The following is a 22,753-nucleotide window of genomic DNA, read 5'->3' as shown; positions in this document are numbered from 1 at the left end:
CTTTTCTAAACACTGTAACATCCAGTTTTGCATTCAGACAAAAGTGGAGCAGATCATTCCCCTTAGCCTAAACATGCCAACAGTGCAATGCCAGATAGGCAGATGTTGGACTTATTTAGACTAGACTTTGCCATGCGTTACGCACTTAATCCAAGTATGACCAACACAGATCTTGAGACTTGGAAATAATATGGGGTTTGGAACAAACAGACATTGCAATCAGTTTGCTGGGTTTCAGCAAGTCCTTTTTCCTAGAAACTGGTCTCCTAACAGGATGTCCAAAAGACATGCTTAGGCACAGAAATAAAAAACTGAACTCTAGATCAGGAAGAACATGGTTTAGTGTGCAAAAGGAGACAAGAATCCCATCCCTTGCTGTGCTCCCAGTCGTCTGCACAACCTCAGACAAATTACTTCACCCTTTGTCAGGTTTTCTACTTTTTATTTAGACAGAAAACGCTATGGAAGTTTTTTCAGAAATGTTTGTATCAAGCCTAGCGGAGCCTCCAACTCAGTTGTCGCTACTGGAATATAAACGGCCATAAAGCCCATAAGTGCCTCGTGGCAGAAACCTTCCCAGTGCTGAGAGCCCTCAAAGGCACTGCTGTGTGATAGGCATGGTGCTGCGGAGATCCAGAGGATTTAAACATAAGCCGTGGAGTGAATTTCACAGTGCCTATAGCGTCCCTCATCCTACTAAAGCATCACGTTAGAGAACTAGCCTAACAGATAGTTGAAAATAAATGGGAGTTACGTGATGTAACTGCACAAGCTGTACGAAACAGAGACGAGACAACTCATGTTGACCAAACCTTCCTTTCTGGGCACACCTGCTTGGCTTTATAAACACACTGCCTTACAGACAAGACAACTGAAAAGCAGAAAGAAGCATTGTTTGTACTCTCCAGGCAATCCAAAGATGTATGTAGGGGGGAAGAGGTGGCGATCCTGCCAGCCTTGCTCATATTGCACTTGCCTTGAGCTCCAGACCAAGCCCTCCTACAGCCTCATTGCAAGATTCCTGAACTATAGCAAAACATGGACAGTTTTAAAAAAATTTAAAAAATCCCTCGTAGGATGGAAATAGCTTGCTATATAAAGACCACCCCATTTCAGGAAATTAAAGTAATTTAGAAATAACCAACCAACTGTTACAAATAGATGTGCAGAGTCTAATTAAGGAAGGTTGTAGAATTAATAGCCTTTGTTTTATCCTGAGCACCTGAAGGGATCCTTACCAGTGGCCTGAAATGCACTGCTTGGCTTGCTGCATGATAGTTGCTCTGCAGGTATTAAGTTAAAATTACTCACGACAATATAGCAAATGTGACCAGGGTGATCGTCAAGCAGAAGATGGACAGAGCGCAGCCAATGTAAGTGATGGAGGAGAGGGCCACCTGGTGTTCTCTTGTTAGCTGTACACAAAGAAAAAAAAACAACAACAAAAACGAAATAAAAACGATTAATTGATTTATTACACTACAGAACCACAGGTCAGCGTCCCTGCACACAGCGTTTCCTCCTCCATCCGCCCGTATGTAAGCTGATGTTCACAATCATTCGCTGCTGTTTCTAATACAGGAAATGAAGAGGTAACTCCAAAGTCTGCCACGTAGCCAGGGCATCCACATTTTAGTTCTCTCTTTTATTTCATAAATCAGTATTTCTTCAGATTAAGTTAGTGTCTCTGGTGCTGTGATATCATCAAGTCTGAGATTAGAGCAGTTTATTGGGCTGCACAAACAATGTCAGCAATGGGATCTTTCACAGCTCGCAGGGTGCTTTGCTAATGCTCTCACGCTGCAATAATTTACATCACTGTGCAAATACCAGAAGTGCTTCACAGCAGTGAGAACTGACAAACCAAGATGACCCATAAATCACAGGCCATTTATAGCCCACTTGTTTTGTTTAATGTATCACGTTTTCAGTGCTTGTTGAAGGAGCTGGACTGGCACTACAGAATGGAAAACCACAGAAAAGACCCAGCACGAGCAGTCAGGGTGTAAGCCTCTCCTCTCAGCCTCTGTTTTTATCTACAGACGCATTTTGTAGAAGTAATTCAGTTTTTATGCACGTTCAATCTGTAACTCCAAAGTGCCCGTCACTAGGATCTACGTTAAACCAGGATAGATTCAATGGGGGAGGGATGGTGTGTTTTGACCATTCATCCTAAATTAATCAGAAAGCGTGCTTTAATTTTCCATGCAAGTTCTCATAAAAGAATGACAAAAGCGCCACACCCAACAAAGGGAGCCAGGCAGTATTAATGTATAATAAGTAGAACAGAACTAGGCAGGAAAAAATTTTCTCATCTCAGAAGAATTTTCAAACATTTTTCCTGACTTGAATCTGGATGGAGTTGACACTTTCATAAACTGAACATTTGAAAAAACAAAAACAATGTAGTCAATCAAAAAGTTTTAATTTTGATGTTTGAAATGCTGTGTTTTTATTTCAACATCCATTCACTATAAATTCCTCGCTAAAAACTCATTCTAAATATTTATTCTGAAAAAAAACCCAAAAGGAACAATATATTTACCAATTTTTTCATAGTAACTCTATCTAATAAAAAATAACCCTTTCTCACAGTTTGGGATTTTCTATTAGTTTCCACACACACAATAAAAACTCACCCCCAAAGTATTTCATCTGAGATTATCAAATCCAACCAGTTCTACCAATAAACTTCCCATTAAAATTCCTTTTAAAGGCAAGAAATAACATGCCATGAGGTTATGAGGGGAAAAAAAATCATTTTAAACACAGACAAAAATGATGTGTTGTATATGTACATTTTTCGTGTAATTATCTGCAAACAGCATCAGCTCACGTGCAGTAAGTTTTACAGCGGAGGAGACGGCGGCTCTCGCAGCAATCTGAGAACTATTAAGTGATGCAGCAGCAGTGGCATTGAAAGACAACTGTTGCTATGGTGTTACAGTTCCTAGGAAATATGATGCAGCTTTTTAGCGTTTCTTTCTCTTTCAGCCAAAGACAGATTTCTTTTTCCTGACTTGGGTAGCATCAATTACAGAAACAAAAGGGTTCTGTGTGCTGGACCAGTTTAAAAGGTCCACATAATTTCTATAAAAGAGCTCCTATCGTTCCTCATCCCCCGGAGAAGCCACGTGAAGCCATTCTTCACAGATATTCCTGAAACAGGAATAACTTGTGTGGTAAATTGGGCAGTTTGAAAGTGATTTCCTCATCAGGGATATTCATGTCCAAAGTGCATGGGCCTTATTTCCTGATTGCTCCAATACACATCCCTTTCTCTAGCTACAGGTGGCTTGCAGTTCTACAGAGGGAGGAGGGGAGCAGAGGAAGCTTTTCCAGCTTCAAGTCACTCTGAAATCAGTATTTCTCAGCAGTTCAAGGCTTTCTTTCACTCCTTTCACTCCCAACACCTGCAGCCAGAAAATCTTCCCTACAGAGGTCAAAGCTGCTCCGTGCTCATTTAGATTTACAGTGGTCTATCACAGGGTTTGCATTGGCAAAGGCGGGTAAGATCTGCCAAGGAAAGGTAATGTCTTACTATCACATCCATGTACAGAAGATACAGGGGATCCATCTAGTGGAAATGGGCAAAAATCAAAGCCTTTGTTTTTTCCCATAATACATCCAAGAGAAGGTAATGATCACAAAAACATCTTTTGCTAACAAATTTCTACTATAATTAACATGCCTCTAAGGAAGTCTTTCTCTGGGTTTTAGCTCAGTCTTCCTCCAGAAACTCCTGCAGGGCAAGAGAAGACATGAATCAAGTTCTCCCAAGTGGAGGCTGTATTACTTAGAAACGAAAAAGGAAAAAAAAAAAAAAAATCTCTTATCGACAAAATGTAGAAGATTCATTCAGACCTGAAATAACCTACACAGGTCCCCACATCTATGAACTGGAAATTGCTCTTGCTCTGGCAAACACAACCAAAATCTGATGAAGCATTAAAGAATGACGCATCTAAATCAATACCCACATTAGTCTGGTAACAACTATTTCAAAAGCAACATCACTGTAGCTCACATTCTCATCTTGCCTAGTGTGAGGGACAGAAAGCCTGTATGTAGTTTTGAACCATTTTTTGTTTATTAAGGAACAGACGAAGCCTGCGATAGCTGTTCTCAATCTGAACTGTGGGGTTGGAGGGGTGCAAGAGAGCGGTCCCTGTTCCCAGCGGCTCCAGAGGGTGAAACCAGCTCCTTTCTGTGGGTGATCTGAATTGCAGGGGGAAGGAAACAGCGTGAAAAGAAGGCCTGGAATGACTCCCAGGGCGTGGGGCCTCATTTCTAAATACAGGTATATGGTGTGGGAGAGAAGAGAACCTGTATTTAAAATACTAACTTCTCACAACCCAGCTATTACAGCACAGCTCGATGTTGTGTGTCTCTGTTCATATTGTAAGGAATAAGAAGCATACAGATTTTTAGAAATACCTGGATTGTCAAAACATTGTGCATCATCAATTAAGAAACAATGTCCTATAAATTCCCATGCTCTGATACGAGCTGATTTCATCTTACCTTGGCTTGTATTTTTGAAAATGTTTAGACTTCGTGCACGATGTGAAATATAAGACAGTAATTTGGGATGATCTTGTAGTCAGCACAAAAATGGTAATCAGGCTGTAATGCTATTACTAAGGAAAATAGCATTAAAAAGTACCAAATAAAACATTGAGCAATCTGTGAAGTAGTCCCATGAGCCTGATTCTCACACTTGTCCCAATCTACATTAAATTATTCTTTTCTTCTAAAAGGTTTTGCTTCCTTGAGTTTATAAGGTCATTCTCTTACTCTGCAGCAAGCCGAAAAGCTAGGAAAAGTGCTCATGCGGTCATGAATGTTAGTAATCATGAACACAGAAACAGATGTTTCTTAGTTTCAGCTCTCACAAACAGACAAATCAAAAATATAAAACTCACCCCCTTTTAGTTTAGGCTGTAACACCCTTTACCTTGCAAGTGTCACTAATAGCATGGACAAAGATGTGACGGTTTCAGTAGTTACTGCAATATTATAGTCTATTGTCTTACCCTTGTTTTCCCACATAAAAGAAGTCAGTCCATTGCTCGTTATTTTTATTTTGGGAACTCACAGGCAACTGGATGGCCTGAGAAATGATCCTGGAAAGATACCAGTTCAGACTCCAAATATGTATTTTTCCTTTATGATGTTGTTAATAACAAGAAAATGAGTGACATCTAACTCCTCTGTTTAAAACTAACTGCGCAGGAAGATGAAAATATATTACTAGAATGGGACGGTACTTTTAATCTCTGGAGTATCTGGAAAAGGTCAGTTGAGGCTGAAAGACTTATTCAGTAGGCAATGTATGAAAAATGGTTTGATCTGTATCTAGAACAGAAAACCTACTTATTTATGTAACATTAATGATCAACTGTATATACAACACAGCACAACAACCCATCAAAAAGCTAGATGGGCTACAGGAACACAAAATAGCAACTGGCCAGATCAGAGCATCTGTCTGGGCAGCACAGGGCTGTCCCTGCTCAGCGTCCCCTTCCAGGTGCCCCCTTCTGTCGTGTGAAATTTGCACTCCTGTCCCTTCTTCTCATTATTCATCTCGCAGGCAGCTCGCTGCATGTTTTCAGCTTTGCAAAAGGGATGCTTTTGGCTTTCTCCAGAGAAAGGGACATTTTAGGGAAGTACAAATCTAAAATTTTCTTCTTTACATGCTGCAAAATATCTCTTTATGTCTGCCTTTAGAGGCAACACATCAGACAAAGGGCTGAGTTCAAATGCTTAAAACAAGGTTTGTCATAGCTGATCCTGAAAGGGTTTGTCCATATACCAAATTACAACTTCACAATTTCACCACCGAAAGTAGTAATTTCATTGTCTAAACTACTTTTGAAATCTCCTTTCTGAAAAGCAATTCATCTTCTTCCAAAAAAAGACAAGTTCTTGAACCAAAAAAAGTTTTACAGCCTTAAAAAATGATCCCTGCAATCTAAGGACTATATCATACCTATCATTTGTATTTTGGTGTTACTTACCAGTAGCACACAAAATATGATATTTTTGCATTTGCTTATATAGTGTATACATTTTGTGAAACCAAAGTTATTTGTTTACTGGTGGAAATGTAAGACATGACAACTGTATTTTGCCCTAAGTCCAAACATAAGAGCAAGTTATATTTTAGTCTCCCTTTTGGTAAGCTTTCCATCTTGAAAAAAGCATTCCTACCATGAAGTTACTTACAGTGATGTATGGTTTTTACCCTGTTTATCGAACAGACTGAGATCTGCCATGAGATGATCAGCCTGGGCTGAAATCCACTCTCAAACCCTTCTGCAAAGGCCTGAAACAACATCTTATGAGACATTTCTGGGGGGAGGGAAGGGAGGAGAGGTAGGGGTGAAAAATTAAGGCTCAGCCAACCCTATTGAAGCTGCACCTTTAAAATGCAATCTGAATCCAATTAAGAAAAGGATGAATAATTATCTTTGGCAGCCTGAGTGTTTCAGAGACATTAAAACGCTGGCCTTGGCTGATGAAGCTAATGGTTTTAATTGCCTCCAGAAAGGCTGCTGAAATTCAATTTCAGTCCAGTGAGGGCTTTATTTATATATTAAATAATAATAGCAATACAAATCTCTGTTTTCCTTCAGCTTGCCAAGCACTTTGTTAGGTACATAACATTACGGGGTTTTCAAATTAACATCTGTGTTTGGTTCAGGAGGCTCAGTCTACTCACCGAGACCACAAGAACCATTTTGGTGGGGCCATACCCAATGGCACTGCGCAATCACTACTCGCAGAATAAAAAGGTCTAACTTGATTCAGAGACTTCTTTACTCAAGCCACAATGTATCAGATACCACAAGTTTAGAGAAAAAAGGCCTCCAAGAGTCCTGCTTTGCAGCACAATCATCTTTATCAGCCATTTCCAGCAGAACTGCTTTTGAATTCCCATTCTCTATTAACTCCACAACTCCTGGTGATCAGCAATAAAGTGCTACGAAGGGGGCTTTTCAGGATTAAAGGAATATTTTCCTACAGCCAGCCCAGCCTGGTAGCTGCTTATTTAAAATTTTTCACTGTGACATGAAAAAATTTTCCAAATATCTCTGCCAAGGTATTAATTAGTAATTTTAAAAGCCCACATCGTCTTTTAAAGTAGTTCTGGGCAAGATGTCATCAAACAGTAGGTAATCTGCTCATTACAAATCTCACACAGAAAGTTTTTACTTCAAATGAAGCCTGAAGGAAGCATGGCAGGGAGCAAGGACTCAAGTTGTGAAGTGGTACCAAATGATAATAAAGTTTGGGGATCAGAAAAGCAGATATTTGCAAGCGCTTCCTCTGTTTGTGTAACACAAAGCGGCGTGTTTTTTCTGCCTTCATTTCAGGCCCAAGGCTTGCAGTGTTTCTCAAGAAACACTAAATGCTGTATTTACAGCAGATTATCCTCTGTGAAACTGAAGGATCTACTTTTTCCCTGCACACCTAAGACTTGTACATCTGGTATTTACTTTCTGTTCCAGCAAGAGCAGACTCATCCTGTTCTCCAATTAACAGAGGAACCAAAGTCCATCAGAAGGCTACAGGCAGAATAAAACCCAGCCCGGATCCCGCAGGCTCTCACAGGCAGAGAAACGATGGTCTCTTGCCAGACCCTGAGTCTGAGTTTTTTCAAAGCAGTTGAGGATAATTAAATACCCAGCTCCCAGTAAAATTCAATGAAAATTAGTATGTCTGCCTCCCTTATCCCAGGCTTGGGCTTTGATTCAGAAACGTCCATTTCGATGCAGGGCTGTGGCTAGCCGTGGCTTGCACCGTGGCCAAGAGCGTCCAGGTACCCAGCCCTGAATTTCTCCTACACCACGCTTTGGGGACAAAGGGCATAAAAAGGCCAGTACAGGAGACAGATTGAACTCAAGGGTACAGAATGAACTAAATTTAAAGACATTCAACAGAGAGCAGTGATGGATAAAGGTGCAGTATCACAGCATTTTTGTACTGCATGGGGAAATCCTTTAGTCAGCAAGAAGACCTAGCTGCCAAATGGCTCGGTGCTTTCGTTTTCACCATAGAAAGGAAGTCTATGTTATTTTGTTAAGTATTCTGATTAAAATAGAGTCCTGTTTCATGCTCCTCAAACAAAAAGGTTCTTTTGACCATTATAGCACTCTTAAATATTTGTGCTTTTCCAAAATAAAAAATCATTTTTTGTTCTCCTCTGCTGAGTGAAATTCAGTAACTGCCAAACAATTCTCTAGGGAATTTGAGGGGTTTAGTATCCTGCAGCATTAGTCCAACTTTTTCCGTGCAATTCTATGGGATTAAGGACAGAACCAGAAAGTCTCCCATTTCCTCCCATCAAAATCAACAGAGCTGTACTGGCATAGGAGTGGAATAGCAAAAGAATGAAAAATGGCTCTGAGTTAAAAATCAAGATCAGTGCTCAATTTTCAGGAAAGATGAGCATAAGCATAGTAAGGACAAAAGAAATATGATGCACAATCATTCGTGAACACATCAGCGAGATGTGTTTCTCCACGGGGACAACATTCGCTGCAATAAAATGGAAGGGGAAGCGGAGAGAGTGACAAAGAGCAAAGAAAGTTTACAAAGCAATGCTAGAATAAACACATAGGCTGATTTATCTTTGTTCATCTGATGGGTAAGGGCTGTCTAAACTGTCTGTAGACATCTCTTCAGTTAAATAAACTGTCAATGGTAATAAACAAGGACCAAAAAAATTGCAATGCCTATCCAATTTTTAAATATGCAACACAACAGAAAAATTACTGGACTAAGGCATTATTCTTTTTATGTTCCCATCAATGAAAAGCATGCTGAGAAAAGTAATTATATTAAAATTACAAAACAGCAGAAATAGGAGAATGCCGCATTATTTCCATTTCATTGTCTTATTAGAGTACATAATGTGGACCTCAGCTGGCTGAAAAATTTAAGAAAAAAGGTTATCATTTCAGACTGCTCTTTTAATGCCTCCTGAGGGCAATGTTTGATTAATAACTGCAATATTAGATTTAGGAAAACAGGGCTCCAAACTTATAAATTACACACCTATCCCCCATATTTTTAAAGCATTTCACAATATTAGGACATTTTTAAAACAGCCTTTATAAACGTGAATAGATGTACTTTGTTCTCAGTCAGCCATACATTGTCAAAACTTGCTGTCAAACTCAGCTATAACAGTGAAAAATAAAATAAAAACACACATATTGCCCCAAAGAAGGAATTCAGGATGTCTTGCCTTTTGTAAATAGAACCTCACAGCCAAATCCCCAAGCCTATTCAAAACCCCGGGCTCCCTAAGGATGCTATGGGTTGTCTCTATAGCTCCAGCTCTAAGATCAGATGTTTTTAAACATTTTCCCCTTTATAAATGCTTCTCTGCTTTCAAGCCCATTGGAGGGCAGCTTGAACTATATTGATTGATCCTCCCTTCTGAATTATGGAACAAGAGCTACAAACGGGATGAAAAATGAAGTCATTTCTAGCTTTAGAAATGCTAAAAACGTGTTTAAAATTTGAACAATTTCTACCACAGATTGTACAGCACTATTACTTTGCTGGAAACATCCATCCACTTGTGAACTTTATAGTAGTCATTTTTATACCCTCACAGTTGGAGAAGATGGAAAGAGGAAAAAACAGTGGAAAAAAAACCCAATTTAAAAGAATGGTCTAGTAGCCATAAATATTACAGTTGTGTCCGGCATTGGTCACCTGGGGGAGGGTGACCCAACCCTCAAACTCTATTTTGCTGTGGGAGACAATGATTTCCCCTTTAAAAGGATTTTTGAACTCTGGGTCCCCAGGTGTCCACCATCCTTTTGATGAAATGACATTTATGTGGCAGATGGTACAAATAGCCTGGCATGCTTTGTAGTTGTTGGATCACTATAAAAATAAAAACTGCCAGATGGCTGGCATGTTTCCTGGCAGGAGCATAGGGCCCCACTGACTGATGAGAGGAAGTAAAGCTGCCCAAAATAAAATAATAGCGTCTGAATTTTCTTTGGAGTGCTTTTGAAATGCGGCTTACTCCGTGTTGGGTTTGATTCCTGCTGTCTAGGAAGCACCTTGTGACATCCCTCTGTGTGACTCCGCTCACGTCTCTCCTCCCAGTTTCATCTGTCCCCCCCGGCTCAGGAAGGGGATGGCTCCACCAGCCGTTTCTCCTCTAGCGCGAGGCACCGCTGGGTGCTGGTGTGGGAGGTGGCATTGCAGGTTGAGGTCTCCCCAGGCTCTGCGGCTGCAGAGGATGCCCACTTGAGGGAACATCTCCTCTCCCATCTTCTGCTGTTCCTATCCAGGCTCAAGCCTGCAGCACAGCGGAGGACCATCACACTACAGTACTACAAGAAAGCCACCACAGGGAGCATGTCACCCTGGGTGCCCTCTACTTGGACTTTCTCCAGAAGAAGCAAACATAAACCAGTGTAAACACATCAAACTAAATGGATTATTTTCTTTTTTCTACCACAGCTATATTAATGCACCATTGTCTCCCTAACCATAACACTGCAGGGCAGCTGGCAGTATGGGTTTGTTCTGACTGCACCAGATGAAGCAAAGGCTGGAACGCTGTTCTGTGGGTCACGGAAGGAGAAAGACAGACAAGAACCCCCAAGAGCACAGCTTTAGCAATGATTTGCTGGGAGGGACTTTTTCACTCTGCCTCAGTTTCCCCCATCAGAAAGAGAAGCTTGATCAGAGCAATGAGTTTCCCAGAGGAGGGGTACATGGATTAGTTAATATCTGCACAGCCTCTCAGAATGTCCCACTGACAGGTTTTGTTGGGGAGATGCAATTGTAAAATTCTCAATCTTACTACCTTGATCAGAGTTGTGAAATGACTTCTCAACAGAGTTTCCAAATTCTGATCATGTGCTGACCTTAATTACATCCATGCAACTTCAGGAAGGCAATCAAGGGCTGAGCATGTCCCTTCAGGAACATTCTGCACATCTTCGGTCACACTTTACCTTCAATTAACTTATTTATTCATTTAAACCAGTTGATGATCACTAATCTCCAAAACTCCAAATAAATGGTGTCATTCCTCAAGTTAAAACCAATATGATAAATGAATCTCAGCAAGCAAGCATGAATTTGGGCCAGCCATGATACAGACATAACAGCAGAGTGATAAAGACACAAATAATTTCGGCCTTCCACATGGGCCAATTCATCAGCAGGCTAACAGGTCAGTGCCAGGCTGACATCTGAGCACCACATGGTCGTAAGTTTTTCCAAGATGGTTATTTCATTCCTGAAATAAACTTGTTACAACCACTAATCCCCTGCATCACCGAAAGCAGCCAGACTGCATCCATGGACCTCAAGCTAATCAGCAGTATTGTTCGTACCATTCTTTCGCAATCACTGCGACTTTAGTGCATTCAAGCTCTTACTGAAACTAATATAAAAACCGTAGTAGTATTCAACTACACTTGCAATCTGAGCTTGGTTTTAGCTAATTCACAGCATTCAGCGTTCTTTTTCTTCACACACTGCTGTATAGCACACATATATCAGAGTGGAGGTTCATTTTGTCACATTTAAGTTAAAATTCCAGAATTGAAAATTTTTCTTTGTGACCTCTCTTTCCATTTCTTTCTCTGAAATATTGGAATGAAAATGCTTTTTCATCTCAGCAGATTTCAGTCTCTGGAGATTACTTCCAGCTGGCATACAGTACAATAGTGACTGAATTAATCTAACCTGTTTTGCGTAAAGATCAAGAAGAAAAATCAAGAACTCGCAGCTTGTTCCTAAGAACTTCCTTGCATTTCTATGCTCCCTGGAAATTAGACCCACCTGGCAGCCTGCTCCATAAACATCTAACAATTTGTCAGCATTCCTCATCTCACAATACTTCGAGTATTCAAGAGAAAGCACCGTCAGATGCAAGGTACCCTACAATTTTGTTCCTATGGATGTCTCACTGAAACAAAATGAAATCCATGTGAGGCATTGCAATTCCTCCCCAAGCCAGGTGCATGAATTATTAACAGAGTTCTGTTCCTTTCTAATAAAATTGCGATGATAAAGAATCTTGAAAATATATAAGCGCATTTATGCCCACAAGAAATGCGCAAGCTCTGTAAATGTATAGAAAGTTCTGCTGGATATTGGGGAAGGTGTGAAAATGAGCTGGACCAGCGCTAGAAGGAAGGGAGGCACAGGGGCAGATTCATGGTGTGTTGAGGCTGACAAGGTCTGGATCATGCTATTGTTCTGGAAGTGGAAAAAGCTAGGCTTTACCATGTGTAGGAACAAAAAGAATGAGTTAAACAAGGAGATTCTTTCTCGAATTTAGCATAACTCAGAAGAAAAAGTCACCATCCTTGACAGATAGTTATCATACAAGCTCAGCTCTCTGGTCATTAGAAATGCTCGCCACAAGTATTCATGTGGCAGGTTACTTCTGAGGAAGGTCACTTATTTTCAGTATTTGTTGCTTAGAGACGCCTTGGCTTTGTCTGAACTCAGAGAGTATGCCGAACTCTCCAGTTGTGAACAGCAAACTCTTTAACAAACTGCAGTGTCTCATTAATGGAAAGCTTATGCTTCTTTTTTATTTTTTCTTCTTTTTTTTTTAAGCAAAAAGAAACTCAGTCTCATGAAGAGGAGCTGGGAGAGTCAGAACGCTTATCGCAGTGAACTCATCTGAAGAGTTCATGGATTTCCACATCAACAGCATTCTCCCTAGGGATCTTCTCCCAGGTCTGAAGCTGCTGCATACATACTGGTCTGTATTGCATCTCTTTAGAATTGTTGATATCCCACTCTTTTTTTTTTTTCTTTTTTTTTTAAAGTTGTTTTCTGTGTATCTGCCTGCCTTTCTGCAAGGGGTGGTAGAACTATTGATACCTGGTTTTACTGACCTGCTGACTGGTGCATTAGGTTAAAGGCTGTTACGGTGCCCTTGGAGCGGATCTCTGCCTGTTTGTGATACCCTGAGAACTGCATTTATCAGTACAATAGAGAGAAAAGGAAACGATACTTTCGATAGGAGAATGAAAGTATAAAGCACACAAAGTAGAATTCCCATGAAGAATGAAGTCACTTTTTTGAACCAAAATACAGATTTTGATGAAAACCTCTCCAGTTTTCAAGCAATCCATTTCCAATAATTCATTTACATTTTTCATGAAAAGCAGACCCCTTTTTGTAAGAAACGGAATCTAGCCAAAAAATAAACATTCTGTCAAAAATAGTGTTCATGTGGAAAAATTTCATCCAGTTCTATTTATACAGCTACAGATATATAATAGCTATATAAACAGAACTGTTCAAATGTGGGCAATTGCATATTCCCACCCTCACTTTTTCTTGTCTCATATTGTCTGTGAATTCCATTTATGAAAAGCAAAATAAAATATGCAAAAGTTCAAGATCGAACATAACATCATTGCAACAATTTCTTAGAGCATTGACAATCTAGTGTTCCAGCGGGTGATTTATACGGGCCCTTTGAACCTTAGCTCACGAATTTCAGAACATGGTGAATAAACATGTATATGTGTTTGAAATCCACAGCATTTTAACATTTACTTAACAGGGTTCCAAGGACGCCTGGGAGAAGTTTCCAATTGCCTAGTTGATTCAGTAGGCGCTATTGCTTAGACATGTGAAGCAAATACTTAGCAAATGTTTTAGGAATTTGTAACTGAGTGTACTCTGCTTGTATAGCTCAAAACCCAGGCAGCTTGTCGTAGCTTGAATCTTAACTTCATGCCAGTTACACAACGAAGATACAAGATTTTTTTCACTGGTTAAGAAAGTTACTACCACAAGATAATCCTAAACAGTCAATTTAAAGGGCATATCTTGGTCAAAGATTTGGGATGAGATCTTCTGATGAACTCTGAGAGAGGGACTATGAAATAGCCAAATGAGAGGAACTGGAATTAAAGCACACTGAGGGGATGACATCCTTCATTGGCTCGTTAGGGGCAGTGTTACCTGAGACCCCCCATGGGCCCACTCGCATTGCCACCTCACCATAATGTCATGCCCCTGCAGGCGACGGGAGGGCAGGGCAAAGCAGCCGCGCCGAGGCATCATTCAGTTCATTGCTCTGCAGACCAGTGCACCCACATTTCTCCACGCTGCAATGCATTTGTAAATTGTGCCAATTGAGGTGCATGCAAAAATTGTTGTTAGGAAAACTTCAAGAGGTTAGAAATGAATGCATATTTTCTACCTAGCCTGCACAATCTTTCATTGAAAGCTGCAGCAAGCATTACGAATTCTCATGGACTGGCACTAGGAACACAAGGACTATATTCTGGAAATACTCCTGTCACCTTTCAGCATTTCACTTTTCCTGCCACAAATCTATAAATTCCCTTCTTTTTTCTGTTTAGAAATGGGATTTTAGGTAGAAGGGGTCAAAATTATGTGAAATAAGTTTCATTAAAAAAAAAACCCAAAACTATTTTATACAGACTTTTACAGTACAATGTCACATAGGGAATGTTTTTATCCATCAGAGTGACTTGGTCTGTGTCTCACACATCCATGTAATGTCTCAGCAGCACTTCCATTTTTGTTTCTAAATTATCATATAGAAAAAAAATCAATGCAAAAACATTCCACACAAACTTTGGCAGATGCAAATGCATTGCACCAAGAAGGAAGAAAATATTAAAAAAAGAACCATTAAATGACTGTGAGGAACTGGACAGTCCATTCATGTCCAGCTTTTCCTAGTTATGATGCTAGTTATTTCAGATCTCTTTAGGAAAGCTTGATTCCAAAGACTTTGATATGAAATACCTTTGATCTCCAATTATTAATATTTCATAATATTAGAATTTATTGCAGCATGTCATTAATCATGACAATCTCAAATCTGTTTATTTGAAAGTTAGACCTTTCAGAACTATTCCCCAGTGGAAAATCAACTCATCTTTCACCGGCATTTAATTGATGGACAACCTGTTTAATCCTGGCTCAATCCCTGTATACTGCTCTTTACAACAGGGTTAACAATGGTGCATTTCTCCCATTCTACTCTTGTCTCACTAGATGGGAAGCTCTTCAGGTAAAGCTGCACTTTATTATGAATATGAATAGTTCCTAGAAAAATAATACTTGGAAACCAGCTGGGGTCACTAGGTGCTTTACAAGTAATGAAGATAAAAATATTTAGATAAAAACTGGTTGGCCTGAACAAGACACCCCCATTTTTAAATGGTTAGACTAATACAAAGGACTGTGGGTATTAATTAAGCTCTCTGGATAGCAGAGACCACCTTGTTCTACGCTGTGACCCTGACTTGTTGGCATTACACCATCTAACCAGGATTACCATGTGAATAGTTGCGTTACTGAATCAGGAACTTGTAATAGCAGTCTGAGATGATTCATTCCTTGAAAAGACTTTGGAGCTGCTCCGTGGTATAACCCCAACTACAGTTCCCTTATGCTGCAAGCCCACTTTTGTATATATCTGCAAGAAGCTCTGTGCCACCCTCAGGAGCACGTGCAGCCCATCCTGCAGCAGTAGCTGTCTCAGCTAAACTGTCTCAGCAAAACTGTCTAAAAGAGGAGCAAACCCATCATTCAAACCAATTGACAGGACCTGAGACATGGCCATACAGTCAATGCATCCATGCCAACAGGGCTGACGAAACCCCTTTAGCTGTAGCACAGAGGACACCATGCTTGTTAGCAGCACACAGTGATAAATATGACATTAGGACTCCTACTATTCTGCTGAAGCTCTTCTTCAGTCTGTTAATTTATATTATTAGGATGGTGTCTGTAGAAAGCTGAGAATGTGCCAGAGATTATAAATTTGTCAGACAATTAGTATACATTTCTTTAAATGTATGGTTTGTAAATTATTTCTACTATACATTCATTATTTATTAACTGAGGGTTGTCTGAGCAGGGCTTCATCACTATCTCCATTGGATCCTCCCTGACAGTAGCACACCCAAATTAAGCAATAAAAACATACTTCTCATGCTCATGGCAGTGCTATCTGCTAAGATCCAGGATGGGGCTGACCATGCCTGGTGCTGAGTTTTGTAGAGGGAATCCTTCAGCAGGCACAAACCGGTACGTCCCTTTAAAGGAGCAGACACTCTGCCCCATCTCTGAGGAAATCTCAAGGCATCATAAGGTATCATGAAGAGAAGAACATGTCTATTGAGGTGAGCAACACATTTGCCATCAAAGGTTCATCGGAAAACAGTGATGAGTATGGACAGCAAGCATAAGGTCCTGGGTAAACAGGGAAAGTGGCACATTCCAGCTGAAAAGGGGCTTGCTTGATAACTCTTTGGACAAAGGAACTGAGCATAGAGAAAGCTATACATAAGGGGTTCACTCTTCAACTCTAAAGCATTATTTTCTTTCTCACGCTCCTTCTACACGAGCCCCTGTTTGGCAACAAGGTGAAGAAACAGCAGCAGGCAGGGACTTGGAAAGCTGGCAGAGACAGCGGTAGGTGCCAGCTGGCAGCAGAGCTTGCTTCACACAGAGTTCAAGCTCGGCTGTTCATATTCCACAAGTCCAGTTACCCAAACCCTCACACAGCCAAATCTCAGCTGTCTCTGTCTTGAAAATGAATCATAAATGCCAGGGTCATCTGTACAATGTCCTCTAGTGCTTTTCCTGCCTACTACTTTAAGAAATCATGCCAAAAGGGTGAAAATAAGGTAAAGAGAATTCCCACCTACCATAGATGTGTTTCATTTCATGCTCCTTTTCAGTTCCCAGAAGTTTTCGAAAATATAGTCAAGAAGTATTAAAACATCATCCCAGAAAGGAAGATGTGGAATAAATCTGAGTTGGGCAAAAATGAGCCCAGTTCCAATCACCTACTGATGTGGTGTGAGGATGCAACTCATGTATTTATGTATTTATTTTAACAGACAGATTTACTCCTTTGCTTTATCTCACCTTCAGAGGCACCACTTGCATCAGAATGGCGAAGTTAGTGAGGTGGTTACAGAGACACACTGAGTAGTTGAGGTCCCCACTCTCACGCACACAACCTTCATTAGACCAAACACCAGTTCCATCACTGCAAAGCACACAAAAATGGAACATGACCTCTATCAAAATGCGTCTTATCAGGTTAATTTCACATGTATTGAACTATACAGGAGATAAAAAGGTTTGAAAGCCATCTCAGGCTGGAGTATCCACAAATACTGCTAGTGTCTTCTCAATTCCACCATGAAAATAGTTAAGGAAAATATTCACCAGAACAGAGCCCAGATCAGACCCCTACATGAATGTCTTTAGAGATGTCTTCTCAGTTTTACAACCAGTGATCAATAACATTTTTCCTTTACATCGCGCAACCCATTTATGGCACTTCGCCTAGACCCAAATTTGTCTGTTCTGAGAACTATAGTATCAGCCAGGTCAATAAGTTTGCAAAAGTCAAAAAAGTAAGCGTATCATATCTGCTGCCTCTTCCTTGTCCACTGTCCCACTCATCTCGTCAAAGTATGTAATTCAGACTGAGCATGATTTCTAGTGACCCACCCATGCCAACTGGTTGCGCCACTTCATCCCCGGGGGCATCAAGAGCAGCTCCTGCTCCACTGAGGATATGGCCGGGCTGGCTGTGTGGCCCGGTCCCAGGGCTGTGCAGGAAAGTCATCCTCATGAGTTTGCTTCTTCCTGGAGCCAGGGACACCCACAAACCCCTGTGCTATCACAGCCCTGAAGTGGAGTGGGAACATAGAAGCCACAGCCACACATCTCGAGGGGCTCCATGGGCTCAGGCATCGTGGGTCACCCACCCAAACTGCCTGCTTCTTAAGCATTTATTACTTTTGATATTATTCTGGGTCCTGAAGCTAGACTGAGTGATCTATATTTTTCTTGGCTCTTATTTTAAAGATAGGTATGACCTCACCCTTCCTCTGTCCTTTGGGACCTCCTTGAGTTCTCAAAGAGGGTCTGTCACAGGGCAAAAACCAATTGCTTATTTTTTAACTACCATGCACTAGGGAATAAGACCATCTTGACATAAAACTCATTTGGAAGCACAGCTTTCATACTTCGGTTTCTGTCCTGAGGCAAAGCCTCGAGGGCCCAAGCCCCAATGGAAAACAGTATAGGAACAATGCCCCAACCATATTAATTCGCTTCAGTAAAATCTGTTTCTCATTTACTGTAATTTGTGAGTAACCATAACAACGAGTAACTGCCAACAGCTGGGACAGTTCAACATACTTGTAACAAAACTTCAGTAAAACAATTACAGTGACCTTCCCATGTGCATGCCGGGTAGGAGGGATCCCAGCATTGCAGGCTTACACCGTTACGGCTCAAAAACTGGTAATCCTCATGAAATTAAAAATTCAGTATTTGTATTCGTTGTGAAATGATTCAGTAAGAGCAGCACATTTGGAAATCAAAACCAGAAGAAATATATTCAGAACTAAAAAAAACACCAGCTACTGCTTTTCAATAGATTCTATTTTCTGAGTGAAATTTAAGGTGATATTTGTGCCCCTTTGTTCTCATTTTCATTCAGAGGCATAGTATTTCTTCATTCCATGCATTGTCCAAAATTCACAGCTCTGAAATACTGCTCGCACATGGTGTTGTGACATAGGCACAGGTCCAGTAAAAACAATGGCTCTGCTGGAGGTTTGCCATCTTAAAACATCCAAGCATCTGCCCAAGTGGACATACTCATAAACCAAGATAAGCATGATTTGTATCAGTCCCCAGTTCTGATTCCAAAATTTTTCAGTCTCTCAATTACCTACCTAACATGTGAATAACAAGTCTCCTATTTATGGTAAGAAGCCACCATGAGATCGTGTGTTTTGTAAACCAGTGGCTCCATTTCTTTAACTATTTCCATGAATGAAAGAGAACAAGAAGAATACAGGTAGTATATAGCATCACAAACTGAAGCATAATTTAATTAAAGCAAGTTAAATAATTGGAAATTACATAACATACCTATAGTCCAGAAATGCACAGTAAAGATGAACTCTGTTACTCTTATTTAGTGCTTGGCTGTATTGTCTGGGAGTCTGCAAGAAAGAAAATATAAACACTGAATGAATGTTTAAAAGGACTAAATTCCACTATTCAACTACTTTAAATTCTCGTTGTTATAATAACTTCAATAGATTTATTCTAGATTAACATAGCATAAACTGAAAACAAATTTTGTCAGTCTTCGCGGCTTTAACAAAAACTCCAAACATGCGAAGGCTGGTACTCACTCTTAATTTTGCACACTGGGATTAAACTCGTCACTTTGAGTGAGAGATCTGGGTCCCGTTTAAGTAAATAGCAAACCAGGATTATTTATTGTATATAAGCACAAATATGTGTGTTAATTTTTGCAGAATTGGGGCGTTATTCTTCCGCATATATTTGGCTCCATTGTGGTTTTTTCTCACTGGGTAATAAGAATCTCACATTTTAGGATTAATAACACTGAAATATGTGCATTACAATGACCAGCTCACAGACATTTTTCTTTCCACAATAGTGATTATTTTAAAACATACAGTCAAACTGAAAGAGCAATGCCATAATTCAAGATTTTATTTTAACACACCTTAGCATTATGATGACATTAATTTCTATCTTCTATAAACAGATTCAGCCACTAACTCAATCTTCTCTATTCAGGAAGCTTTCAGAGCCCATTTTCCACTCTGTTACACCAGTTTCTTGACAAAATAATTCAAATTATATTAGAGCGAAAAATAATAGTTTGTTATAGACAAAATATGCAAACTAGCGGATTTCCAGAATCTGTTCAATCCTTTCTAATACATAAATCCCCAAAGTCCACATTGTGTTAGACCCTACCTTAAGGCATTTTTTTAATTACAAGAGCCTTCACCATAAACAAATCGCTGGTGAATTAACAGCCCTCGGATTATTGCAACACAATCCTGCTGTCAAGCTGAAAGATAACCAAGTATTGCTTTCCTTGTTTTAGAGAAAGAAGGAAAAAAAACCCACCGCCTCATCATGCTGAAACTCAACCAAGAACAAGAAGTCCCTGATGCAATTTTCCTTCTCCTCACCCACAAGTCCAACAACCAGCGTCAGGCACAAGGTAGCACAGTTCCCTCCTTACTAGCGATAATAAAGCATTTCTGCTTAACCCAGGACATTCACACATTCGTACTGGATTTCCACATACCACAAGTAGCTATGCTGTAGATAAGGTCATTTACTTCTTAACTCGCATATCTGGATAACATAAATGGAATTTTCTTATCTTTCTAGACAAAATTTCTAGTTCCTCGACTCACCCTGTTTTCCCTAAGCCTTCATCATAGAAACAGCTGAGATTGCAGGTCAGGGACCCACAGGAGCAGACCTCTGTGAAGCGCAAAGACGGACACGTATCTGCCAAGGGTGTCTATTTTCCCCTTTGACTCTGGTGACATCCTGTAGCCTTTTTCCATGAGGGGAGCAAAGCAAATGGTAAAACCTCACACTCTTACAAGTGTGCCACACTGGGAAGTGATAACAGAAAAGATTCATGTCCCCCATCACCAGGAAATATCTCACTGATATAACCCCCAATCTGCTCATACCACTTTCTTTCCAGGAGCGATGAGAGAGATGTAGTAAAACCAAGTATATGACATTAATTAATAAAGAGGAGTCCTTCCTCACCTGTGAAAGCCCTTCCCCATTGCTGGCTGCCCTGCGAAGGCTCCGTGCAAGGCTTCAGGATCAAACTGGTATGTTCCCTGCTAGATCCATCAATACTGAACCTCCCATTCCTTTCAGAAAGTGCCCCACCATAAGCCTCACCTTTAACAATCGCAGGGGTCCTGCACACCTTCCAAATCACAAACCACCTATGAAATATGGAGTGTCTTTGAGAAACTGCTTCCTTCCCTTAATCCCACCTCTTGCTGCTCAGAGTATTCCTGAAGAGCACTAGCTCAGAAACTGCAGAAGACTGATGATCCATAACCCGCGGCTGGAAAACAGCCTTCTGCAACTTCAGTTAATTTAAAGTTTTGCTGGCAGAGTTCATTCTGGTTTACTGGCAGTAAGGGCATGTAGCGTAATGTTTGCCCATTATCCTGTATAATGTTATGTTCATCATGTCTATAGCTTTCCTGAAGTAAGCAATTTAAGAGAATCCATAGTCAGTTTGTATTACAAATTACTTCACTTGTATGACAGACAAACAGTGGCTAAAAAAAGAGAGAGAGAGAGAGAAAGATCTGCTGTAATAACAGCTAAGATCATACAGTAACTGTCATTTCTGATTTGTAAGATATCTCTAGATAAATCTCAATTCTTAATACACTAAATGGAGAGGGCACTGCAGGGTCAGGTTGGAAGAAGACATAGGACTTCAGTTGCGTATCTTTTTACACAAATAAATCCCAGATGTATGTTTTACCCTCAATTAAGTATCTCTGGCAAGAGACAAATTATTGTTTTTCTCCATCTTTAACTCTAAACACAGATGTCACTCATTTGACAAAGAACTACACCAAGTGAGCCTATACAGTCTCTGAGCTGTCCAGAATTGTATGCGTGCCCACATGAAAAAAAAATAGATAAATAATGCATATACAAGGGTCCATACCAATTTGCCTAATGACATCTAAAACATCCCATGTTTTAACACACACGACATAGGTCTCCCAAGGCTTTCCAGTGGCATTTGTGGTAACTCCATAAAACACTCATCTTCTCAGACTTCATTGAAGTTCTGCAACAAAACCATCACTAGAATAGAAAGCCCCTGAACATACAAGAAACTGGCTAAAATGAGGAATAAACCCTCTGATCTTGAACAGCTCAACTTCAAAGTACTTTCTAATCTATGAAGAATGAACTGACTGTACCTCAATACTGCATTTCTTAAGTTAAACTGTGTGTGACAGCTTATATGTGATTTGGATCCTGGAGCACGGGGGATATTGATTTAATGACATTGATAACAGAAAGCTTAATATACAAGTAAGCTTTTACACTAAAAGATTAAGTCACTTGAGTGTTTATAAAAGCCTGTGAAAGGACAGTTTATGCAGCTTTCAGTAGTGCAGAGAGGGAAAGCACCAGCACGCTAAGTAATCTAGGATCCGTGCATAAATTCTCCATAACCTAAGTTCTTTTTATCGGTCCTTCTGCATGGAGAGGGGTACGTGCACCTTCTTCAAAAAAAGAATTACATTAAAAGAGGAAAACAACCTCTTGTCACTGAGAGACAGTGCAAATTCTACGTCTGTCTGATGGAGCAGGTATTTTGGGGCAGGACTGTCTCTGTTCATCCTCCCGTACACTAACCACTGACTCAGTAGATCAGTCAGATTTACAAGCAAACCACAGAAACTCCCTGTATGTGTTGAGAGCATATAGAGGATATGCATGGATGTGTAATGGGAATACGCTACTTGCACTGCTGCGAACCAGGCACAAGGCCATGGTTAGTGGGTGAAGAGGCCAAAACAGAGGGGTAGGGGGCTGAAAGGACTGCTGGAAACCTTCAGAAAAACCTAGTGGCAGGAAATGTCGTGAACACAATTGCAGAAGAAAAACAGTCAGCCAGCTGCTGCTGGGAAGGCTTGCCAAGGGAGAGAAGCCAAAGAGAGGGTGGGGTGAACCTTTTTGTGATTAGCTTGTTTCTCCTCCCCTGAATTTAAAAAGCAAGTATTTAGCTACACAGTGGTGGCCACCAAGGGAGGAGGGTGTGCACCTTCTAATTCAATATGTATTTTTCTCCAATGTGAAAGACAAATCTGTGGGT

At 40.4% G+C, this 22,753-nt stretch overlaps 1 protein-coding gene across 2 annotated transcripts in view; it reads right to left on the bottom strand.

The window, feature by feature from the left end:
• Positions 1 to 22,753, bottom strand: part of ADGRD1 (adhesion G protein-coupled receptor D1) — a 170,326-nt gene that overhangs the window by 52,959 nt on the left and 94,614 nt on the right. For both annotated transcript variants that reach the window (XM_054219356.1, XM_054219357.1), the window contains 3 exons: positions 18,967 to 19,040; positions 16,936 to 17,059; positions 1,312 to 1,415 (listed from right to left, as the gene is read on the bottom strand). In XM_054219356.1, the coding sequence (XP_054075331.1) occupies positions 1,312 to 1,415; positions 16,936 to 17,059; positions 18,967 to 19,040 (302 nt within the window). The remainder of the gene's footprint in view (positions 1 to 1,311; positions 1,416 to 16,935; positions 17,060 to 18,966; positions 19,041 to 22,753) is intronic.

This window comes from Rissa tridactyla, chromosome 13 (genome assembly GCF_028500815.1).
Source record: "Rissa tridactyla isolate bRisTri1 chromosome 13, bRisTri1.patW.cur.20221130, whole genome shotgun sequence".
Taxonomy (NCBI): domain Eukaryota; kingdom Metazoa; phylum Chordata; class Aves; order Charadriiformes; family Laridae; genus Rissa; species Rissa tridactyla.
Note: the sequence above shows the minus strand (reverse complement) of the source record. Positions and strands in the feature narration are given on the sequence as shown.